Below are 21592 nucleotides of genomic sequence, written 5' to 3' on the forward strand. Positions count from 1 at the left end.
AAAAGTTCATTATTTAGGATCTACGTGATTTTTCACGTAGTAATGACGTTTGGATTATTTTGAGTGTACATCAGCTAGTGGGTTACGTTCACGTGAATTGTACAAAGACAATATTTATATCTAAATCTTAAAGTTTAATCCGGCGTCCTTAATGAAGGAGATAAGCGCCGCCATTGAATAGAGCTCGCCCTGCAGGGCTTCTCGAATGCTACCAGAAATCCCATACATCTGTCTGGGGCTATCAAAGGCTGGGCAGTAGCAGATGAAATGTTCAACTATGTTACCCGTGTCACGATGGAAAGGGTTTCCTCCGTCATTGTGGGACACCTTTGTGTGACCGGTTCTCAACCGGGAAATCATTGTTTGGTATGGTCGATTTCACCCAGGTTGCTGAGTTAGTGATGATGACTATCGGGTTGGTAGTAGGTGCAGTGGTGGAATATAGAATAGCAGCTTCTTCGGCGGAGAAGATTGAGTACTGTCCAGGGAGGCTGAGGCTGATTGCTAGATTTTCATCTGTTATATCTATTCCAACATCTCCTACGGAGAGGGATCCGTCAGTGTATCGTCGCTGGTGTGCTGAGTAGTCTTCCCGAAGAACCTCGGCGACGGTTTTTCGCAACCGGATGGATGGATCTCCTGCCTTAAAACTTTTTTGTATTCTGTCGTCGAACTTAAGATTTGAGCTGCGCCAGTCTCGGTGCCAATGGGTTACATGCATGCCCTGCTCTGCCCTACAAAAACCGATGACCACCCTGAAGGTACGATTGGTGAGAAAGTTTTTTTTACAAAATCCAAACCCCGTTAAAGGCCTTTGAGGTATCCAATGAAATTTCGGTATGATTCAAGGATTTTGCCTCCTGCAGAGCCTTGCCGGGAGCAGTAAAATAGGTTTTTGTAACGGGCCGGAAAGCGTGCTGCCGGCGATCCAGCATGCCGCGTTTCTGGAGATGATGCGTAAGACGATGGTTTGCCATTCGCTCTACTACCTTAGAACAGCAGCAGGTGGATCGGGTACAGTTAAACCGCTTATGTCGTTGGCAGTCGCACCGGTTCGGCGGACGAACGCCTGGTCGTTACCGAAGCCTCCACGGATAATGAAATTTGAAGAGGATGGTGATCGCTGCCATGTGGGTCCGAATTGATGCACCAGCTGAACCGTCGGATCTTCGACCGTGTGACAGCCGTAACATCGATTGCCGTCGAATAGCGACTATTGAAGAAAGTCGGTGAACCTTCGTTTAGGATAGTGAGATCACTATCTTCGATGATATTTAGTAGGGTACTGCCCCTAGAGTCTGACCGGGATCCACCCCAGACTGGATGGTGGGTGTTTGAATCACCAACGACCATTCCACACTGGGCCAGGAGCAGAATTTAGCCAGACAAAACCTCTAGCGCTTTAGGAGTGCATTTTTTCGGGTTGGTGTCAAAGGAGACTTATCTTGAATTTGTTTGTTCTTCAATTTGATGATAAAAGTTAGTTGGAAATTTCGCCGCATAGGTGGCGCTGCGATGCAAACTTTTTTGTTTTGCGTCCTAGAGCTTTCGCGTCTTCGGCAATGTTTTAGAACGTGTAAAAATACGACAAGTTGTCGAAGACACCAAAGTTCTAGGACTTCAAATAACAAAGTTATGGTAAAAAATGTGTAAATCACTTAAATTTTACGTTTTTTCTACTTTTTACGTCAAAATCGTAAAATGTTTCATTTTAACAACCATGCGTCGCTTAATTTCGATAACATGCATGCACTGTATGAAAAAAAAAAATCTTATTTTTGTACAAATATTTGAATTTTTGAACAAATTATTGTAAAAATATGATGATTTTTAACATAACTTAACTCAAAAAGTTGCAATTTTTTGCAAAATCTTATCAATGATCCCAAATACGCTATATTTCATCTACCAAATGTCAAAGTTTGTCGGATGTATATTTTGATATATTTGAGATATCTGAATTTAAAATAACCACCTTTTTCATATAAATAGCAAGTGTAGAACTAGCCCTCGTGCGTTAAAATACACTCAAATAAAGATTTAAAAAAAAAAAAAATATAAATAGCATAGACTTATTATTCATTTTATCATTGTACTACAAGATTGTTGACACATTGCGTCAGTCAAGTTTTATTTATCAAATAAAACAAATTTTGATACTAGTGATTTGTAAATTGTGATTTATGTCAGAGAGAACTGTCTCGACGCGGTCATAACAGGATGTAAAAAATGAATAGTAGCAGGCCATAGCAAAGTTCTAATAAGACAGTTGCTGGAGATGACATAAGAGCCACACAACAATATGAAAATATCTAGATACTGTAACACCTGACTAATAAAAAGTATTTGATTAACAAATCTTAACTGACGCAATGTGTCAAAAATCTTGTAGAATAATGATAAAATTAATAATAAGTACATTCTATTTATATGAAGAGATGGCTATCTTGAATTAAGATATTTCAAATATATCAAAATATACATCTGGCAAACTTTGACATTTGGTAGATGAAATATAGCGTATTTCGGAACATTGATAAGTTTTTGCAAAAACTTGCAACTTTTTGAGTTAAGTTAAATTAAATGTAAAGTTAAATCATGATGTTTTTACAATAATTTGTTCAAAAATTCAAATATTTATATAATAATAAGATTTTTTTTTTCATACAGCACATGCATGTCATCGAAATTAAGAGACGCACGGTTGTTAAAATGAAACATTTTACGATTTTGACGTAAAAAGTAGAAAAATCGTAAAATTTAAGTGATTTACACATTTTTTATCATAACTTTGTTATTTGAAGTCCTAGAACTTTGGTGTCTTCGACAACTTGTCGTATTTTTACACGTTCTAAAACATTGCCGAAGACGCGAAAGCTCTAGGACGCAAAACAAAAAAGTTTGCATCGCAGCGCTACCTATGCGGCGAAATTTCCAACTAACTTTTATCATCAAATTGAAGAACAAACAAATTGAAGATAAGTCTCCTTTGACACCAACTCGAAAAATTGCACTCCTAAAGCGCTAGAGGTTTTGTCTGGCTAAATTCTGCTCCTGGCCCAGTGTGCATTCTAGGTTCGGGTAGTTGTTGAATATTTTTTTCTATCATGCCCCGCAGTTTAGGAATATTTCCTCATGGTAGGTAGACACATGCCACAGATATATTTGTGCTTCCCTGAACTTTGACCCCGACAACTGGAAGTTGGGAGTCGATATTGGAGAAGGTAGATGAAAACGATTTTAGCACACCGAGGGCGACGGAATGAAGGAAGATGCTACCGCGCTCAAGGTTCCATACATATCTACGGCCGAGTAAGCGATTCAGCTGTTCGAGGGTAACTCGCTTGACTTCTTGGAGAACCAAGATCCAAGGGGGGTCGCTGCTTGTGAGGATCTCAAGGTCCGAAAGATTGTTAAAGAATTCGTTCATGTTCCACTGCAAGCAAAATCTAGCTGGTTCCGGTAAAGCTGGTGGGGTAGCATCTACTTGTGCTTGGAACTTAGTTGCGAGTGGTGTTGAACTAACAGTGAGCGGCGGAGATCCGATGGCACTCGAAGGGGGATCGGATGTTACTAAGGTATCTCGGTGCGTGAACAAGAAAGAGTTCTACAGATGGCAGGTCCGGAAGTTGAACCCATCAAATGCAGGGATGTCCCGAAGGCAAGAAAAAGGGGGCCCAAGGCCTTCTACGGAAGAGATAATTGTGACTTGACTTCCCGCATTGACCATTGGGATGGCGTGTAAAACCCGCCGCGTCCCGATTGCTTGTGAACCTTAACTTCCCTCGTCATCCAGGGAGGTAGGCTCGGAGGCTTGGTTTCCCTCGTTCAGGTTCCGGAATAGGAAACGGCCGAACTGACGGGGCTCTTGCTACCAGGGGGCTTTGACTGGGCAGCGTACAAAGTGGAACAGTCTTAAGTGGAGTATCATATTTCGAAATTTTTATTATGCTTCCAAAATTTCAAGATATTGCCTACATTTTATTTCAAACATAAAAATAAATATTTACGTAAAAAATTCTTTTTATCCGATTTGTAATATTTTATTTAGTAAATTTTAAAAAGAATTTAGAACATTTCCATCGAAACTCCCAACAATGCCATCTTAAAAACCGATAAAATTGAATTCATTGTAAACTGTGTGAATCCCAAAACTTTACATTGACATCAAGTCGATAAGAATATAAGATTCAGTCTAGAAAAAATATAAGCGTATAGATGAAGTTACGTTAAATGTCATATTCACAGAAAAATACTTTTTTTAGATTTACTAGCTTCTAGGTAAATATTTCGTGTAACTAGATCAAGATTACGGAAAATGTAATAATTGGGCATTAATCAATATTTCAAATTAAAAATGATGATAGAAGATCGAATGTGATTGAAATACAGCTTAAAACCAATATACCTATCATAGACGGTTCTAAGGGAGAACAAATGGTTGAAAAGCTCGTTGTTTCTGAGCAAATGAAAGAATAAGCATCCAAACTAACATCACGGGCAGGTAGATAATGATCCTTTCTCCCACATAGTGTTGTTTAACATGAAAATCCTTTCAAATGCTCAGAAACAACGAGTTACACACATGGTTACCAATGGCTTTTAGGGCGAGATCAGAAGTTGTGCGAGATTTGTTTCAATATTTTTGTAATAAACTAATGGGACTGTTATGCGGGTACTTTCCATATGGGACGCACCTGGTTTGGTATTTTTTTCGCACTTTATCCATAGAAAAATAAAATTTCAATAAATTTTCGAAAAGAACACTAAAAATTAACGCTATTCATGAAGCTTACTCAAAAGTGGTGAAAATTCAAATGGGACTGTTATGCGAGTATGGGCAGTATAGGCTCTGTGGCTTTCAAAAAAATCGATGAAAACGATTCTTTGAAGCTTTTTTGTATTAACATTCTTATGTATTAACCCATGAATATATGTTTTGGTATCATTCTCAAAAACCTTCGAAAGTGGTTCTTTAAAAAACATTAAATAATTATTCTTTGTTTTGCGTTCTAGTGTTAAATACCTATATTGAAGATTTTGTAAAATTTTAAAGAGCTGATGTGCTTTATACCAGGATGGTTTGATAAATAAAACTTAGGGTACCTCGGTGTAATACGCCCCAACGGGGCAATACGCTCCTCTTCATTTTCACGGAATTGAGGCTGTTTTACACGTAAATATGATCACATATCTTCAATATTCGCGAAAAAATGATGTTGCGCATATATTTTCTTCGAGAAGTATAAACAATCAAAAGAAATTCTAAAAAATATCGAAAATCAAGTTTTTGTTTTAAAATTTTGCTTCTGGTAAGCAAGCCTCAGGGTGAATGAAACCCATGCATTACTATTGTACTTATTACAAAAACTTTTACCGGAAGACGAATGCTAATGGACCCCTTTAAGCTTAGCAGGTGGTGAAATTCTGCTTGGAAACATTTCTACAACGCTATGGACCTTTTTTTCTATGGGAAGGGCATATTGCCCGAGTTGTTTTGAAATGTGAACATTGGGACCGTTTACAAAAAAAAGTTTTGTACACTTTTTTAAGGCAACCTGGAAAGAGAAAGTTGCGTGCAGAGCATGGTCAACTAAATAAGGAACACCTTGACATAAAAAAACTTTAGAAGTGCTGCATTCGCTACTGCGATAGAGCAGTACCTATTGCCTTAACCTTTCGGTCGTCGCGTGATTTTTTGTAACCTGAGTATTCGCGCGTTGTACTTTGTAGAACACCCTTGGTTTTGCGAATATCCCAGAAGTCTGAGCACTTAGAAAGATGACGTCTTCGGCAAAATTGTTCTGTAGCTCAAGTACTATCATTGTTTTAGCCAAGAAATTCGGGATTTGGCCACTAGGCGGCGCTAGTGAGCATGAAACTTTTGTTTTGAAGATTTCAGGATCCTGACCACTTAGAAAGATGGCGTCTTCGGCAAAGTTTTTCGGTAACTCAAGGAATATCATTGTTTGAGCTAGTTGATTCAAAATGTTGCCACCAGGAGGCGCTAGTGAACATAAAACATTTATTTTGCAAATATCTCAGGAACCTGATCACTTAGAAAGATGGCATCCTCGGCAGAGTTGTTCAGTAGCTCAAATTCTTTTGTTTTGTATGGTATTCAGTTGGAGCTGCCTGACAGCTTAACTTGTCAAGGCTGAACCCTCGGTCTGGCTTTTGCCAAGTTACCCCTCTACCAGGACCAATACTCAGACGGACTAGGCAATGGCGCCCACATGAACACTGCTTTTTTATTAGTATTGTGACGTGGTAGTTTTTGAAAAGTACCCATATTCCCTTGCTTCTGAGAAAAGGAAGCATTGTGAAAATCAGCAGCTCCATCAGAATTTGTTTGAAATAGTAGTGTCATTACTAATACTGTCTAGTCGAAATGGTTTTGAATAATTTATCATTCGAGTGTTATTCTGATTACTCCTGTCTTTTACGTAAGATTAGAGTATTAAATGGCAATTGTCGTCAAGTCTTAACAAAATTAGGCTGTTTAGTAGTAGTTCTAGTTAATTTCATTATTTGTTGTTAAAAGTAAAGTTACCTTAGGCTTCTATTACAGTCTCCTACAAGATTCACTTTTCGGTGGCAAATGCAATGCTTCACAACGCCTACTTTCTACTTGTAAATTTTGCGAAAATGAATCTGGAATTAGATTATTTATACCGCTGTTACAAAAGAGGTATTTCTTATTATGGCAATGTAAAAACCATATTAAAATAAGATTGTCGCCACTTATTTCTACTCAGTGAATCTACTAGTCATTTTCCTAAGAGTTCTTAAGTATTCCCTACGTCGTATATGATAGCGATGTATCTAGCTAGCTAATAGTAGAGTGGCTACGGATCATTCTGGTTAGCAAAAGGCAAACTGAACGTCACCAATAGTATTAATGTCCACTTCGAATAGATTAATTATTTGAAATGGGCATCAATTCTATCAATGACGCAGAATGTTCGTTGGATCACATCCGAGATATTATTGCGTCTATGCCATATGAATTATGACGCGGCTTTCATTTTCATTTTCATTTTGCAGCGTTTGGTGGGGCAATGAGAGCGCAAGTCAGTCCAAAGCCGGGGTAAGGGATAGGTAATGGCCGTAATAGTCTATGCGGACCACTTGAACACCATCGGAAAGGATAAGAAGGGTTGGGGTAGGGTATAGGGAATGGAGAAGACTTGGCACAGTAATGCGATTAATGCTGCAAAATGTAAATGTGCTGAAAGCAATTTAATTTGAGTTTTGAAGTTTGATTTGACTTATTAAAATTCCAAATAGATCGGCCATTGTACAAGTAAGAAAGAATATGCTGATCGCTTTCTAGAAATTTTATAAACAACAAAATAATAACAATATGAGAGTGATGCTAAGGGCTGCTGATGGCACAATGCGACGCTTTAGGAAATTTTGATACTGATTGAACATTACTATACAGAGCGCAATTTAATCGATGGTGATAACTTTACAAACTTTATCTGTTTTTACACTGATTGACGATGCTGATTTATATAAAAATATTTTAAAAATATTTGATATTAGTTCATTTATTTGTGTGATCTAGGTGTTAATAATGGAAAAATTTTACATACCCTTGATAAAATACTTCCCTGACCAGACATATTATATTTTGAGCGCCCTTTTCGAAGCTATTCTATCCAGGTATCCATGTACTGCTTTCAATCCTGAAATTATTCTTATTGTGCATGCTCATGCATTATATCAGTGATGCTCATAATCATGCAACAGATAAGAAGGAGAGAAAAAGAGAATATAGGAACAGTGATTAGTAATGAGTTAATTATGTAGTTTTGTTAGAATTATAAACAATTAAACAGCAGTAATGAATAGCTTATAAAATTACTTTGCAGCGTAGCTGAGCCTTTCGGAACATAAGACCGATGTATACAAATAATTTGTTTCGAAATTGTCCACGTGGTCTTCTAGTGCCCCTATTAGATAAGAATCAGTCATAGACATACAATACATACCGAATGCTCGCCATGACCCTATGACCAACATTTGTATATGTATAGACTTAGCTGATGTGGCTTTTCGAATAGGTAGTTCTTTCACTCATTGTATGTCTTCAAAACCTTGTCAAGTATAGAAAATTAATTTTATTTCATTTATTACTACATTGAAGCTACATTGTACTTATTAAGTATTAGGTATTATTTTATGTTTTTATCACTATTGATATTATCAAGGCCAGAATTCCCAGTGAGTGAAGAATTTTATAGTACTAGAACACCATAGAAGATCGCTAAACATTACCTAATCATGGAACGGCTTTTTGCTCTATTATTTTAGGTAGATGCTATTGATCTCCCTTTGCTCCTATCCGCAACCCGGTGCACGCGCCCTGTTGGTTTTCGAAAACCTCGTAGAAGATTACAAACCGTCAATGGCATTCCCAATTACTACCCCACATTGCACATTCGAGGGTCTGACTGTGCTCCTAACCCACCCTCAGTTTGTAATCTTCTCGCCAGTTTGAAATTATATTTTCCCGAAGTGAAAGTAATTTTGATGAGTGATAGCCTAGTGCAGCCCAACTGCATAGTACAGTAGTTTAACCAGAATCTTAAGGTCAGAAGATGAAATCCAAATTTTGTAATAAAAAGGTTGCCATTGCTTTGAAATTTACCCAACATCTAATCAAAACTACTAACAACAGCGATCAATCATCAAAATTCATCGCTCCCTGGAAAATATAATCCCAAGCCCAGGGTATATGAATTATGACGCGGCTTTAAGCAAAAAGTGCCAAAATGTGATACCACCACTACAGGTTACGCCTTTGGTTTCCATCATATGGGCTAATGGATTATGCTCTCCCATCGCGGCAAGGTCGCATAACCAAGGGGAGGGTTCAGTAGCTCAAATTCTTTCTTTGTTTAATTCTCAAAGTTTGAGATTTTGTAAAATAATGATAGTCCCTGAGCTTCTGAACAACTTTGCCGAAGGTGCCTGTCTAAAAAGTCAAGATCCTGCAGTATCCGAAAAACAAAAATTTCATGCTCACTAGCGTCGCCTGGTGGCCTATTTCTTGGCTCAAATAATGATAGCCCATGAGCTACTGAACTACTTTGCCGAAGACACTATCTTTCTAAATGGTCAGGCTCCTGAGATATCAGCAAACAAAAAAAAACATGCTCACTAGCACCGCCTAGTGGCAAAATTTTGAATCAACTAGCTCGAACAATGATAGTTCTTAACTTACTAAACAGCTTTGATGTCCTTCTAAATGGTCAAGATCCTGAAATATCAGCAAAACAAAAGTAAAACTTCCATGCCCACTAGTGCCACCTAGCGATCAAATTCCGAATTAAATGAAATACCATCAGATAGCGTTCTACTTCCAGAACAACTTTACCGAAGACACCATGTTTCGAAATTATTTGGATTGTGAGATACACCCGATTCTGTGTTTGCACGGATTTTTTTTACACGGCAAAAAAAGGTTCCATACATTTTGCCAAAACCTTATGTTTGCATGAAACGTCGAGAAATGGTGTTACTTTTTTTGCACGGTTTTTGAAATTTTGAACTGAAAACTTTTTTTGCACGGTACGCATCTTCCCTGCAAAAACTGAATCGGGTGTATATCGATTTCAAGTTGTACTTTACTTGAACCGTATATAGTGCGTTCATTATTATGTGACTTCCATGTACATTTGTTGATGTTACCGTATTATAAAGCGCCATACTGTAAAAAAAAACTGTCGAGTATTGTTCTTAAGAAGATTCCTGAGGAATATTTTTTGGTTTGGTTTCGATAGATACCTTTGTTGTAAAATGATTGCATATAAATCACAACTGTTGTACAAAGTACAACAGCGCGACAGCCCGAAGGTTAAGGGGGGCGTATTACACCTCTTTAACTTATTTGGAGGGCAAAAAAACAATAAGGATCCATATTTTAAAACGTAGTGTTGGACAATAGCAGATTAACATCTTATTATCCACCACGAGGTATTAAAAGTTCTATTTAAAAAATGCACGAGATATTCAAAAAGAATACTAAAAAAATGAACTTTTAGTTCATTATTATAAAACTGTAATAAACTTACACCATACTGATAATAACTTAGATAATATTACAATTATGTGGATCTCTATGAACGATTCCAAGTTTTTTCCAAACTTTTTTCACAAGAACACCATGAGCCAATATTTTGATACTGTCATGAAGTTGTTCTGGTGATGATCTAACTTAAAATTTAGCTTGAATTAAAAAAGGCCGATCCATAACTTTGTCCCGAAAATTTAGCTCAAAATAGTTGAAAAAGTGACTTTCTGACGAAATAAGTGACTTTAGTTGAAACGGCTTCAAAAAAAGAGACTAGGCAAAGTAGGCCGTCATTGCAATTTGTACGCGTCGTTGATGATTATTGCTAATTCATCTAACGATTTCGAATCAAAGAAAATCAGTTGGTTTTGCACTGACACAGCTGAAAAAGTATCAGCATACTTTATGCATTTTTGATACTTTATGATACTTTTTCAACTCAATATAAACTATCAAGACTGAGATTTATCACTTTGAAATGAAAGCTGAAAATTAATCATTGTTGCCAAAACGAATGACCGGCTACTTAAATAGCCTTAAAGTGACTGGCTTAAAAAAAGTGACTCGCTACCAGCCTTGTAGACCGCAACAGATGGGATGTTTTTTTTCGCTTGCTTTGATTGTGCTTCAATCAAATGAGGGCTAATTCTGCAAAGCCCTACGATAACACAATCTAATAGAAAATGTATAAACGGACGCAGTAAAAAGCGAATGCTATTAATACCGAATCAAGAAATCGATGTAGAAATTCCTTGAAGAATTCTTGGGGGCTACCCCGTTTGGGATAAAGTCGTTTGGCTCAATGGTCATTTGGCATAATGGACGCCAATGGTAACACAGCAACTCAGTTTTCAATGATTATGCCAAATGACTATTATGCCAAACGACCGTTATGCCAAATTATTTTATGCCAAACGGCTTTATGCCAAATGACTTTATGCCAAATGGCGTCCCCCCGAATTCTTGTACGGGCTCTCAGAATGATCTTTAACGAATTCCTTCAAAAATTTTATATAAATCTCTTGGAGATTTTCTTAAAAGAACTCATGTAGGTATCTTGGAAGATCTACTGGACTGTACTGGAAAAATCGGTGGGAAACTTAAATTGGCCCGTAGAATATCCTGGAATAATATTGTGCTAAATTTTCAGATAAACTCTGTGAAAATTCCTGGTGTGGTATCTCGAACCAAAATTTACTGCGAGGAGCAGGAACATTGTGACTTAGGGACTATTTTGGTTAAAAAGGAGACTTTAGAGACCTTGCATTAAAATAGAGCCCAAGTCTCTACAAAAGGGACCTGCTACCAGCCCTGCTATATTACCTTTTGATTCGTTCGTCCGAGTGAGATAGCAACCGGAGCACCAGTTTCTCAGCGGCATCTCGCAGCTTGTAGTTCCCCTCGAAGCAGTCATGACATCTGGAACAAATACGTAAAAGAATGAAGTTCCACATAGTATTCGACATTGGACGAATAAACTCACTTTCCCACAGCTCGAACCAACAATTTAACCATAGCGACCGACCGGTGCAAATGGAGTGTATCGACGGCATTTAGGCCATTCATGACCAGCTCCTCATCGGACATGGCTGATGGCTGCCTCAAGATTGCCACGGCCGGTGCCAGAATTTCGTCGGCACCGAGAAGAACTTGCAACTTACGAGTGTTGCCGGATTTCAGAGCCAGATCAAGTACGGGTGCATAGATCGATGGGTAGATGTGCTTCATCGGGTAATCCAGCGCTGCTAGTTGCAGTTCATGGAGCCAATTCTGGTCGTCATCTTCGATGGTTGTTCGCCTTTGGGCGGTGGAGTTGATGGTTTCGAACTCTGCCGGGTTGTAGTGAGGTTTGTGCGGGAAGCATGTGTCGTTGGAAATAGATGGTTGATCCATAGGCTCGGGTGATTGGGCATCTTGTGTTATTTGTAAGAATCGCGAAAGAATACTAATGGTTACAAGGTATTTTGTTCGGGTGGCGAAACTTTTACTGTGGGATTCCCAAGATTGACGAAAGTGCTTCGTCAGGTAGCCCAACTCGTAACGAATTTGACGGATTTGAAAGTCTTCCAGCGGGTGCATTTGCCCCAACTCAAGAAGCTCGTGGAGCAAATTGAAAATTTTGTTCGACACTTGGACATCGCTATCGTCGGACGCTTCTTTCAGGCGGCTTATACCTAACATGCATAGATCGTGAACGAAAGCTGGAACGGAGATTTGCACACATTTCAGTTGCTCAGGACAATCAGTTTTTGGATCCTTGTAGATGTATATACTGGTCAGTTGGAGGGATTTCAAGCGTTTTTGAATTGAAATGGTCAAACGATGAAACATTTCGATGGTTGTGGTCAACTTTGCTCGCCTCGCTTCTAACAATTGAAGCAAAGAATGGAACACATACGGTGGCTGTAAGAAAAACTCCGGTGGATAGTCATTGATGGACCTTGCGAGATAACTGAAAGCGTGTTTGATTGCAGTCTCATCGCCATTAGCGTCTAATGATTCGTTAAGATCGTTGAAAACTTTGGCATCAGGTGCCAGTGGTATCTCCCAACAATTTGTGTAGTAATAGGGACCTCTATCCTGCGTGGTACCCAAGCTTTGTCGGGGAGATTCTGTCAGATCGATGCATTCAAGTTTGAGGCTTGATAAGCTATCTACAATACTCTGTTGGTTTCTCGACGCTTCTTTGATTTCGAAGCTTCTCACTGTGTGAATGATATTGTCCACAAGTTCGGCAAGTTCCGGTTTCATACCAACCAGATATTTCACTTTCCCCATCTCGGTAATGAGACGTTTACTCGTAAAGTGGCTCACAATAGCCAAACCATGAGGGCTCTGTAAAAATAATGAAATTTAATACATAATATAGTGACTCAATTTCATATTCATCTAGGGCTCACGCTGGAAGCACGATATTATCAAACTTTAATGAACTTAAAATTTTTCTTTACAGGGTTTTAGTTCAAGGTTTAACCTTTCATAAAATCTTTGCCTCAAAATAATCTATCGGTGAAAAATTGAAATATTCAAGGTTTATTTCATATGGAAAACTCTTGGACAACTCTTCAGACAGAGTATGAGAATACCTTTCGTGGGTTTCACCCATTAAATTTCTTTGAAATGCAAAAAATATGTAAAAAAATCCAAAATATAGGGGACATATTATGTTTGAAAATCGACAGATGTACGAATATGAAATTGGATTCATACACAAATTCAATACCTTTCCCTTATTCCAAAGATGGAAGTATATCATTGTCGAATTATACATGACACCTATGACTTTCACTATTGATAAACTATTTTAAATTGTATTTTTTGGACGTATTTTACCAACCCGATATTAAAACAGTGCCCTGTACGGATATGAAATTGAGCCACTGTATGGTTCTAATCTGAAATAACGTGGAGGGAACATACATTCAAAAGCAACGAAATCAGCTCCAGCACTGTCGTCTCCTCGCAAATGGGAACGTTACCGAACCAACGAATCAGGTTCTTCAGCAACGAAGTGGGACGGAACTTGATCTCCTGTTGCTCCCAAAGGGCCCGCTTCACCTTGTTTTCAATGTCGTGCAAAGCCCGGACACGGATTTCATAAATCTCGTGAGCTGCGAAGAAAAAGGAAGATAGATTGCTGCCTGTTGCCGTTTCTACACCCATGAAGATACTCACATAATTTGTCCAGCATTTCATTATTGATTACTAGAGACATTTTGCCACTTTATTCATAGAATAGTTGAATTTTTCACTGTAAAATCATTAAACAGAAATTAATTGCAATCCTATGATGAGAAACCGACCGTTGAGAAAAACGCAAGGATAAAACAAAATCAAAAGTCAAACGAAAACCGGCTTTGTTTTTGTCTTTTCTTTTTCCGCACATTTTCTTTTAAACATTGGGCGATTTTTGAAAAAGTCGATCAATATTGTTGCTTTTTTGAGAAATTTCTGAAGCATCTTAAAGCTACACGGGAAAAAATTCTGTGGTAAAAATTACTACTTTAGCTGACTACGCCCATTCTTGAAACTACCATGTAATTTCAGACCAATTTACTACGTTTACGATACATCCCACCACATTACTGGTACATTTGACAGAAATAATTTACAACAATCTGATTTCGTCGACAGACATGGTAAAATCACAGACAAACAGACGTAACACTTAGAACAAATCTCGATCAAAATCATAGTCACGAGGACATGTACGCCCAATGCTAAAATCAGCGTGTTTGGTCGACGGGCCAACAGATAGCGGTAGTGTGTAAACGTCAAACACGAACAAAAACGAAGCAAGCGCTGCGGGTGGCGGATTGGCCTCCTAACATATTTTTGAATCGACCGTTAAAAAGGTGGTCGATGGACAATGATGGAAGTGTGACGTCTGTTTGTCTGTGGTAAAATCAAGCGCATTTCTGGTCTGCTGAAAATTGCCGGTGCGAGCGCTTAAGTTAACCTCCTAAAATGGTAGTTTTTACCGCACATTTTTTTTTGCGTGTAAGTATGCTCACAGACAAACAGACGTTACACTCTCATCATTGTCCATCGACCACCTTTTTAACGGTCGATTCAAAAATATTGTAGGTGGTCAATCCACCACCCGCAGCGCTCACATCGTTTTTGTTCGTGTTTGACGTTTACTCACTACCGCCATCTGTTGGCCTGTTGGCCAAACACACTGATTTTAGCATTGGGCGTACATGTTCCCGTGACCATGATTTTGATCGATATTTGATCTAAGTGTTACGTCTGTTTGTCTGTGGTATGCTGTTTCGCTCAAGAAAAGTAAAGAAATTAGTTGACTGAATGGGTCAAGAAATTTCCTACAGAGGGTCCTCTTTGAAGTGACATTTCTTCTCAACAGCGTACTGCGATCAGAAAAATGTGATTTTCTGAACCATTTCTGGGAAGAAATTTTCCACGCATCGAGATAGGCGATTCTTTTCTTGTCAGTACTTAGCTTAAAGCTAAGTATGCTGTTTCGCTCAAGAAAAGTAAAGTAATTCCTTGACTGAAAGGGTCAAGAAATTTCCTACAGAGAGCCCCCTTTGAAGTGACATTTCTTCTCAACTGCGTACTGCGATCAGAAAAAAGTGATTTTCTTGACCATTTCTTGGGAGTAATTTTCCACGCATCGAGATAGGCGATTCCTTTTCTTGTCAGTAGCAAACCGGCCTTAACCCGTTAACGCCCAGCGTCCTCCCGGATAAAACATACCGTTCAGTGAACGCAATAAACCATTAATGTACAATATTTATTTGGTAACAGAACTGATCGCAGCCCGCTTAACAGCAGAACAACTTAGAGGTGGTGGAGTATTATTAGCCGTTTCGTCCTGCTTGCAATCCTGCTTGATCCATCTTCAGTGAGCAGCTCTTTGGAGCAAGTCTGGGTGAAGGTTCGTTTACGAAGTTTTGTTGTTAGTGTTGGAGTACTTTATTTACCACCCGACTGCAAAAATAATCTGCCACAGAGTCAAAGAATGGAGAGTTGCGCGAAGAGTGAAACCAAATTGTAGGGAATAGATGTAATAGTGTATAAAGAGAATAAAAGTTGTGTGTTAACATAAAAATAAAATGTGTGAAAAATAAGTATCATATTTCCAATAATGAAAGAAAAATGAACAATAAAACGGAGCGTAAACCAAAAAAGCCTTTTGAAAATCGCGAGGGTTTAAATGTACACAAGGACCGTAGAGGGTTTGAATGTGCACAAACCGCATAAACAAACCAGTTTTGAAACGGATTTGCGCGAAGAAAGGTGTGCTTCCTGCTGCTCCGTGTCTTTCGGAGCGCAATTCACGACACAAATCTACCTATCGAACTGTCAAACCGTCTACCTATCGAGCAGACCAGCAAAACAGATAGAGGCTATTTTCGAAGATGCGGAAGAACAATCTTTGAAAGAAGTCTCTTCGCGCAACTCTCCATTCATAGAGTCTGATCTGCTAGACATTCAGCAGCGATTCTACCCCATTACCTCGAATGTATTGTCGCACCGCCACCAAACCGGATCGCGCCAGTGAGACTCGCGACGCGCCTCAACTCGTGCGATTTTGAAATCAGTTTTTTAGTGTGGCGCTGCATTCTTACGATTTTTATGAACACAGCGCACTATTCACATATTAGCTGCGACGCACGGGGCCCGAGAAAACAATAATTATAAATAAATGTTGGTTTTGATTTCTACCGGATACATAATACCATTACCCCGAATTTACAATTATATTAACATGATGATATTGATGACAAATCCTCATAATATTGGAATTCGGCCTGGTTTTGTTCGTTTTTTTTTTCCTAAAACCAGATGAAAACATGAGCAGCTGATAGTACCCATTCACAAATTTCATAACGCTGAAGGGGGTGGGTGGGTGTCTTCGTGATGTTACAGCTCATACAAAGTTTGTAGAGTATCCATACAAAATGCATTACGAAGTGTGTCAAAAATAGTCATTTTCGGCCTTATGAAATTTGTGAATAAACCCATAATCTGACATGCCAAGCAGGGATGCCAGAGTCGATAATCGTTGATTTCAGGAGTTTCTGAAGGGTATACACAGGTGTGCCGAAAATGTGCGGAAAGTGTGCCGGGCACACTGAGCCGAGTTTCCCACCCCCTGGGATTATCCAACATTGAAGTGGATATATTGACTTCGCAGCACTAAACCGTAATCGCACCTGCTCATGTGATGCGAAGTTTTCTGGATGCGAAGCTAATGTCAAAGTCGAAACAATGGGACGGCGGCTGTGACGACTTCGGGCGGCTTCCACAGATGTAAATAAGCGGCTAAATTGACCTCTTACACACTAAGTCATTATTGACGAACTTCAATGAAATGTTATGCAGCTTGTGAAATTAATATTTCTGACGTCGAAATTTCACTGAAAACTGTTTTATTTTGATCAATTATGATGTGCATTACTCTAATTTGGCAAGGAGTATTGATAATTTTTGTGAAGTCTCATTTGTTTTGCTGCATGTGGTGTTAGAGATCAAGAGAGTTTCTAGACTTTGTTCTGAGCAATTTTCTCTCACTGTGTAAATAAGTTCGCAGCTCCAAACAGAGCTGCGATCGCATTCTGGATTTAACCAAAAAATACAATACAATAGTTTTAATAATGGACGTACACTGTAAGACCAAAGTACCCTTTAAAGGGTAAAAAAGTACCCTCTTTGAGAGAAACTAGTTTAACTCATAAAAAGAGTAAAGGGCCTTTACTCATTAAAGAGTAAACGGCTTGTACGTCAGTTTAAGGAGTAAATTTTACCCACTATTCGGATTGGATTGATATGGATAATGGGTAAAATACACCCTTTAATTTGTTTTCAAAAATCATTTTATTGTCGGATTTTAAATCATGCACAGTTTAAGATGCTGAAACTAATCAATGACTTCAGTGATGAACTAATAAACTTTATTTAATCATTTTTTCATATGTTAGGTAATGCAGAATCGTGATAAGATGTTATCCAGCTCATGATGGATACGTCGCCCGGAACATCGTGATATTCATATGCCTAATATGTTCGACCCGCCGATGGAGAACATTGCAAGTTCCGATTTGATCTTGTGGTGTATATCCTGCATTTAAAACATAATGTATATTTTATTAGTCTATTTATAGGATAGTAAACACATTTTATTTTTCTTACCTACATTTTAAACTTCTTGTTCCATCTGTCTAAAAATTTTGCTCCAACTGTTGGTTGTATGTACCTACAAGTTGAAGTAAATTTTCACCCATTAAAGAGTAAACCCTCGGAACTATAAAATGGGCAAATAATACTCTTTATTCAAAATTGAAAATTACCCATCATTTTGACAGCTCCATATATCAGCAAAAAGTGGGCATTTTTTATACTTTAATGGGTACTGCCGAGTTTACAGTGTAGTCAGCTAAATTAGTTATTTTTACCACAGATTTTTTTTCCCGTGCACTTTTTTCCGTGCAGAAAATCGATCATTTTTGTCATGTTTCTAAAGGGCATCAAAACAAGCGCGCGCAATTTTTTTAGGTTTGTTTTTCTCGGTTTCTCCTTCTTCTTTCATTTCGTGTTCATTCTTGAATCAGAGAGTCAGCAAAAATATAAACACAACGCACTGGTTGAGATTGTGATAAGAAGTGTTTTTTTTAGATTTACATTGATATTTTTCATTAAATCGTACAGTGTTGCACATTTTCAATAGCTACGTTTGATGCATTTCAAGAGAGCAAAGGTCATCCGAAATGGATTCTCCCCTGCCAAGCTCCAGTCGGCGATGCTCCAGTCGTCTCTCGCTGTCGAAGAAATTTAGCGAATCCGCTTCCAAAACAGCACCCGTAAGACGGTCTGCAAGGGTAAGTGAAATTTAATCCCTAGACAGTTAGTTCTGTAATAAAATTATTCATATTTTAGAATAATCAACAAACGACATCGTTTGCCACAGCCGAATCGGATGATTTAAGGCAGACTTTGACGCAGGATCCGTTCAAATTGACGCAGCTGACGTTGGCCGAAGAAGATGATCTGATTTCGCTAGCAACGGATGCGGTCACGTTGTCTTCCAAAGAATCCATCAAGGAAGAAACCAAAGGTCTGGGACTTCTACCTGTCATTTCTATAAGTAGTGGCAGTGATAGGGAAGCTAGTCCAACGCCCAGGAAAAGTACGATCTCCGAGTTTTTTACCCCTGTAAAAGCGAGACGTAATTCGCCCTCCTCCGGTGTGTTTGCCAGCACCATTAAAGGAAGCACGGCTCAAAAATCGTCCTCACGTAAGGAGAACTACTCAAAGACTGACCCAAGGAAGGTTAAGAAAGTCAGGAGGCAGATATGCAAAAGCACCAATATCAAGATGCTTACGAGCAAATATTTCGATGATTCACAGAAACGAATCACCAATTTCTTCCAGAAGAATAATGAAGATCCGGATAAGGTTGGATACCACCGAGTGCTGAAGTCTTCCGTCATGCCGGCCATCAACACGGGTGACGAGAACATGGAGAGGTACTTGCACGTAGACATCGATGTCGGTTCTCAGCCTCTACGTACGACTCAAATAAAAGGTCCCGATATGAAACCGATTCCAGATGACCCACAAAAAATCATGGAACGAATTGAAAAAGCGCAAAGTGCCTTATACGATAAAGAAGTCGAGGATTGGAATATGGAGAACACCGACGTTCCGATCATGGTTTCCATACCGGTAAACGAGGAACCACTCGATTCTGGCTTTTCCGACACGAAAACAACGGATCAGAAACAAACGAAAAAGCCAGCCGAAAAGCGAAAATCACTTGGTGCAAAGTCGACAACCAAAAAAGGTCGCCCCGTGAAAACGCCGGCCACGACAGGAAAGCGACAGGGCCGGAGAATCGTTTGCCCTAAGTACAAAATCATTGCAGGGACAAATTTTGCGGTGGACGCGTTTCGGTACGGGGACATCGAAGGCGTATCGCATTACTTTTTAAGCCACTTTCATGCCGACCACTACATCGGGTTGAAGCGAAGTTTTGCCAAGCCGCTCATAATGTCACCAATCACGTCCCGGCTCGTGAAGGCGTTCATCAATGTGGAAGAATCGTACTACCAGCTGATCGATCTGCATGAAACCATTGTCATCGATAATGTGCGGATAACGGCGTTGGATGCTAACCAGTAAGTAAACTGCAGATTTACAATACAACTAATTGTGATACACATATTGATGATGATTTATCGAAATCCGTAATCAAAATCAACTAGGTATCATAAATTTTGAAAAAAAAAAAAAAAACTCAGAAGCCAATACCGGCATTGAAAGAGCAAAATAAATTATTACTAATTGCGAAAAATCTAAAAAACTTGCTATGCAGTATGAAAGCGCGTATAATTTTAATTTAGGACTCACTAGTTCGATTGAAAATCAAGTTACTCAGGACTTAGAGTTCAAGAGAACATTTTTTTTAAATTTCTGGGAGATTGATTTGGAAGAAGTGAGAGCTATTATTAAAAACTACAAAAATATGAAAGCCCCTGGCGAAGATGGAATTTCTTACATCCTCATCAAGAAACTTCCATAGAGTAGCTTATCATTTTTGGTTGATATACACTCAAAATAATCCAAACGTCATTGTTACGTGAAAACATAAGTGATTTTTTCCATCGCACTTTTCACGTAGCTCCTACGCAAATCATAGGTAGCCCAGAATGAATGCATGAACTTTGGAAGTTCGTCCATTCCACCGTTGCGAAACGTAAGAGCTATGTGGATTTTCCGGTAGCCTTTACGAAGCGTTTCAATAGAACCTAGATGGTTTTGCATTAAATTTAACTGTAATGAAGACCAATCTTATTTCTAATAGGATTTGGAAGCACACTAATTCCTAATTGGAAGATGCAAACAAACTTTAAAAAATTGTGATATTTTTATTGTCAATCTGAGCATTTTGAATCATATTTCCCAAATTTTGTGAGTATGGTCTGTCTTGTTGTAGCCTTCGCGTGCTACATATAATTGATAGAGGTTATAAATCACGTGTAAAATATGAACTAATGCAGGGACTCTTTGGTATTCAAAGCCTATTTACCTTGAAATCAATCTTACACAGTGTTTAAAGCAGCAGCAACTTCTGAAGTTCTTCAACAATCAACCGGGCGCCGTCTTAGGATTTGAGCTCAACACTGAATTTACGTACAATATGCAGATGTCAAAATGAACTTAGGCACCTACGTGACTTCCATGTAAGTACGATAGGTCACCTCAGTAAAACATAGGCCAGGGGAAGTGGTTCACCCAGAGTGAATTTATGTCAGAGAAAAAGTAGATTTTGTATGAGATTTGACAGAAAAATGAATGACAAGTTCATCCACTTCTCCTGGCCTATTACCGAGTCACTATTTGGTGGTTATGAACTGAGACGAGACTCGCGAAGACGGTCTTCTTTTTCTGTGATTGCTGAGTTCTTTTCTTATTCCACTTTGTGTTTATACTAATTATTCGCATGCTGTTCAAAACCTCACATGAACCTCTCAGCAAAAACTGATTGAGTTTGCATCACATCGAATCATAAATAGCCGTTTGAGTGAAATTTCACGCCAGCAAACGTAGCAGACATTAGAAATAATTAATTTTCTGCTTAGATTTATCTGCAACTTTGGAAAAAACTGCTCCGCTGACTGAGGTTTTTAATAACAGTTTACTTTGAACACAATACTTTTTACTTTTTCAGCCATAAAAACGGTGGGCTGCATTTGATGTTTCGTGAGAGGGGAATCTGGGCTGCATATGACGTTGATATTTTTCCTCTTCGCGAGTCTCTCTCAGGTTATGAATGGTTTAGTGATCTTTATCTTAGTCAGGTGAAGTGGAGGTAAAATGAATTTGGAATGGTCTACGTGATTTTTCACGTAGCAAAGACGTTTGGATTTTTTTGAGTGTATATAACAAAATGTTTGCAGTTGGCTAATGTGACCAGATGTGCCCCGGCAAAAAAAAAAATCCGGGACGCTTGTTACATCTAAATAACTGATTAATCGCGAG

At 38.7% G+C, this 21592-nt stretch overlaps 2 protein-coding genes and 1 long non-coding RNA gene across 4 annotated transcripts in view; 1 reads left to right on the forward strand and 2 right to left on the reverse strand.

Annotated features, from left to right (window-relative positions):
* Positions 1 to 13924, reverse strand: part of LOC5575087 — a 60213-nt gene extending 46289 nt beyond the window's left edge. The window contains exons 1-4 of the mRNA XM_021854115.1: positions 13760 to 13924; positions 13505 to 13695; positions 11568 to 12919; positions 11408 to 11503 (exon numbers count right to left, since the gene is read on the reverse strand). Of these exons, the coding sequence (XP_021709807.1) occupies positions 11408 to 11503; positions 11568 to 12919; positions 13505 to 13695; positions 13760 to 13799 (1679 nt within the window). The 5' untranslated portion in view covers positions 13800 to 13924. The remainder of the gene's footprint in view (positions 1 to 11407; positions 11504 to 11567; positions 12920 to 13504; positions 13696 to 13759) is intronic.
* A 3559-nt stretch (positions 13925 to 17483) lies between these two features.
* Positions 17484 to 17861, reverse strand: LOC110679461. Its single transcript, XR_002502506.1, has 2 exons — positions 17744 to 17861; positions 17484 to 17672 (listed from the first exon to the last, which is right to left on the reverse strand). It is a non-coding gene; the product is annotated as an uncharacterized LOC110679461 (long non-coding RNA).
* Positions 17862 to 18136: 275 nt separating this feature from the next.
* The window catches only part of LOC5575088 (DNA cross-link repair 1A protein), a 32894-nt gene continuing 29438 nt past the window's right edge, over positions 18137 to 21592 (forward strand). For both annotated transcript variants that reach the window (XM_021849735.1, XM_001661748.2), the window contains exons 1-2: positions 18137 to 18429; positions 18488 to 19728. In XM_021849735.1, the coding sequence (XP_021705427.1) occupies positions 18319 to 18429; positions 18488 to 19728 (1352 nt within the window). In that variant the 5' untranslated portion in view covers positions 18137 to 18318. The remainder of the gene's footprint in view (positions 18430 to 18487; positions 19729 to 21592) is intronic.

The sequence above is a fragment of the Aedes aegypti genome, chromosome 3 (genome assembly GCF_002204515.2).
Source record: "Aedes aegypti strain LVP_AGWG chromosome 3, AaegL5.0 Primary Assembly, whole genome shotgun sequence".
In the NCBI taxonomy this organism is placed as follows: Eukaryota; Metazoa; Arthropoda; class Insecta; order Diptera; family Culicidae; genus Aedes; species Aedes aegypti.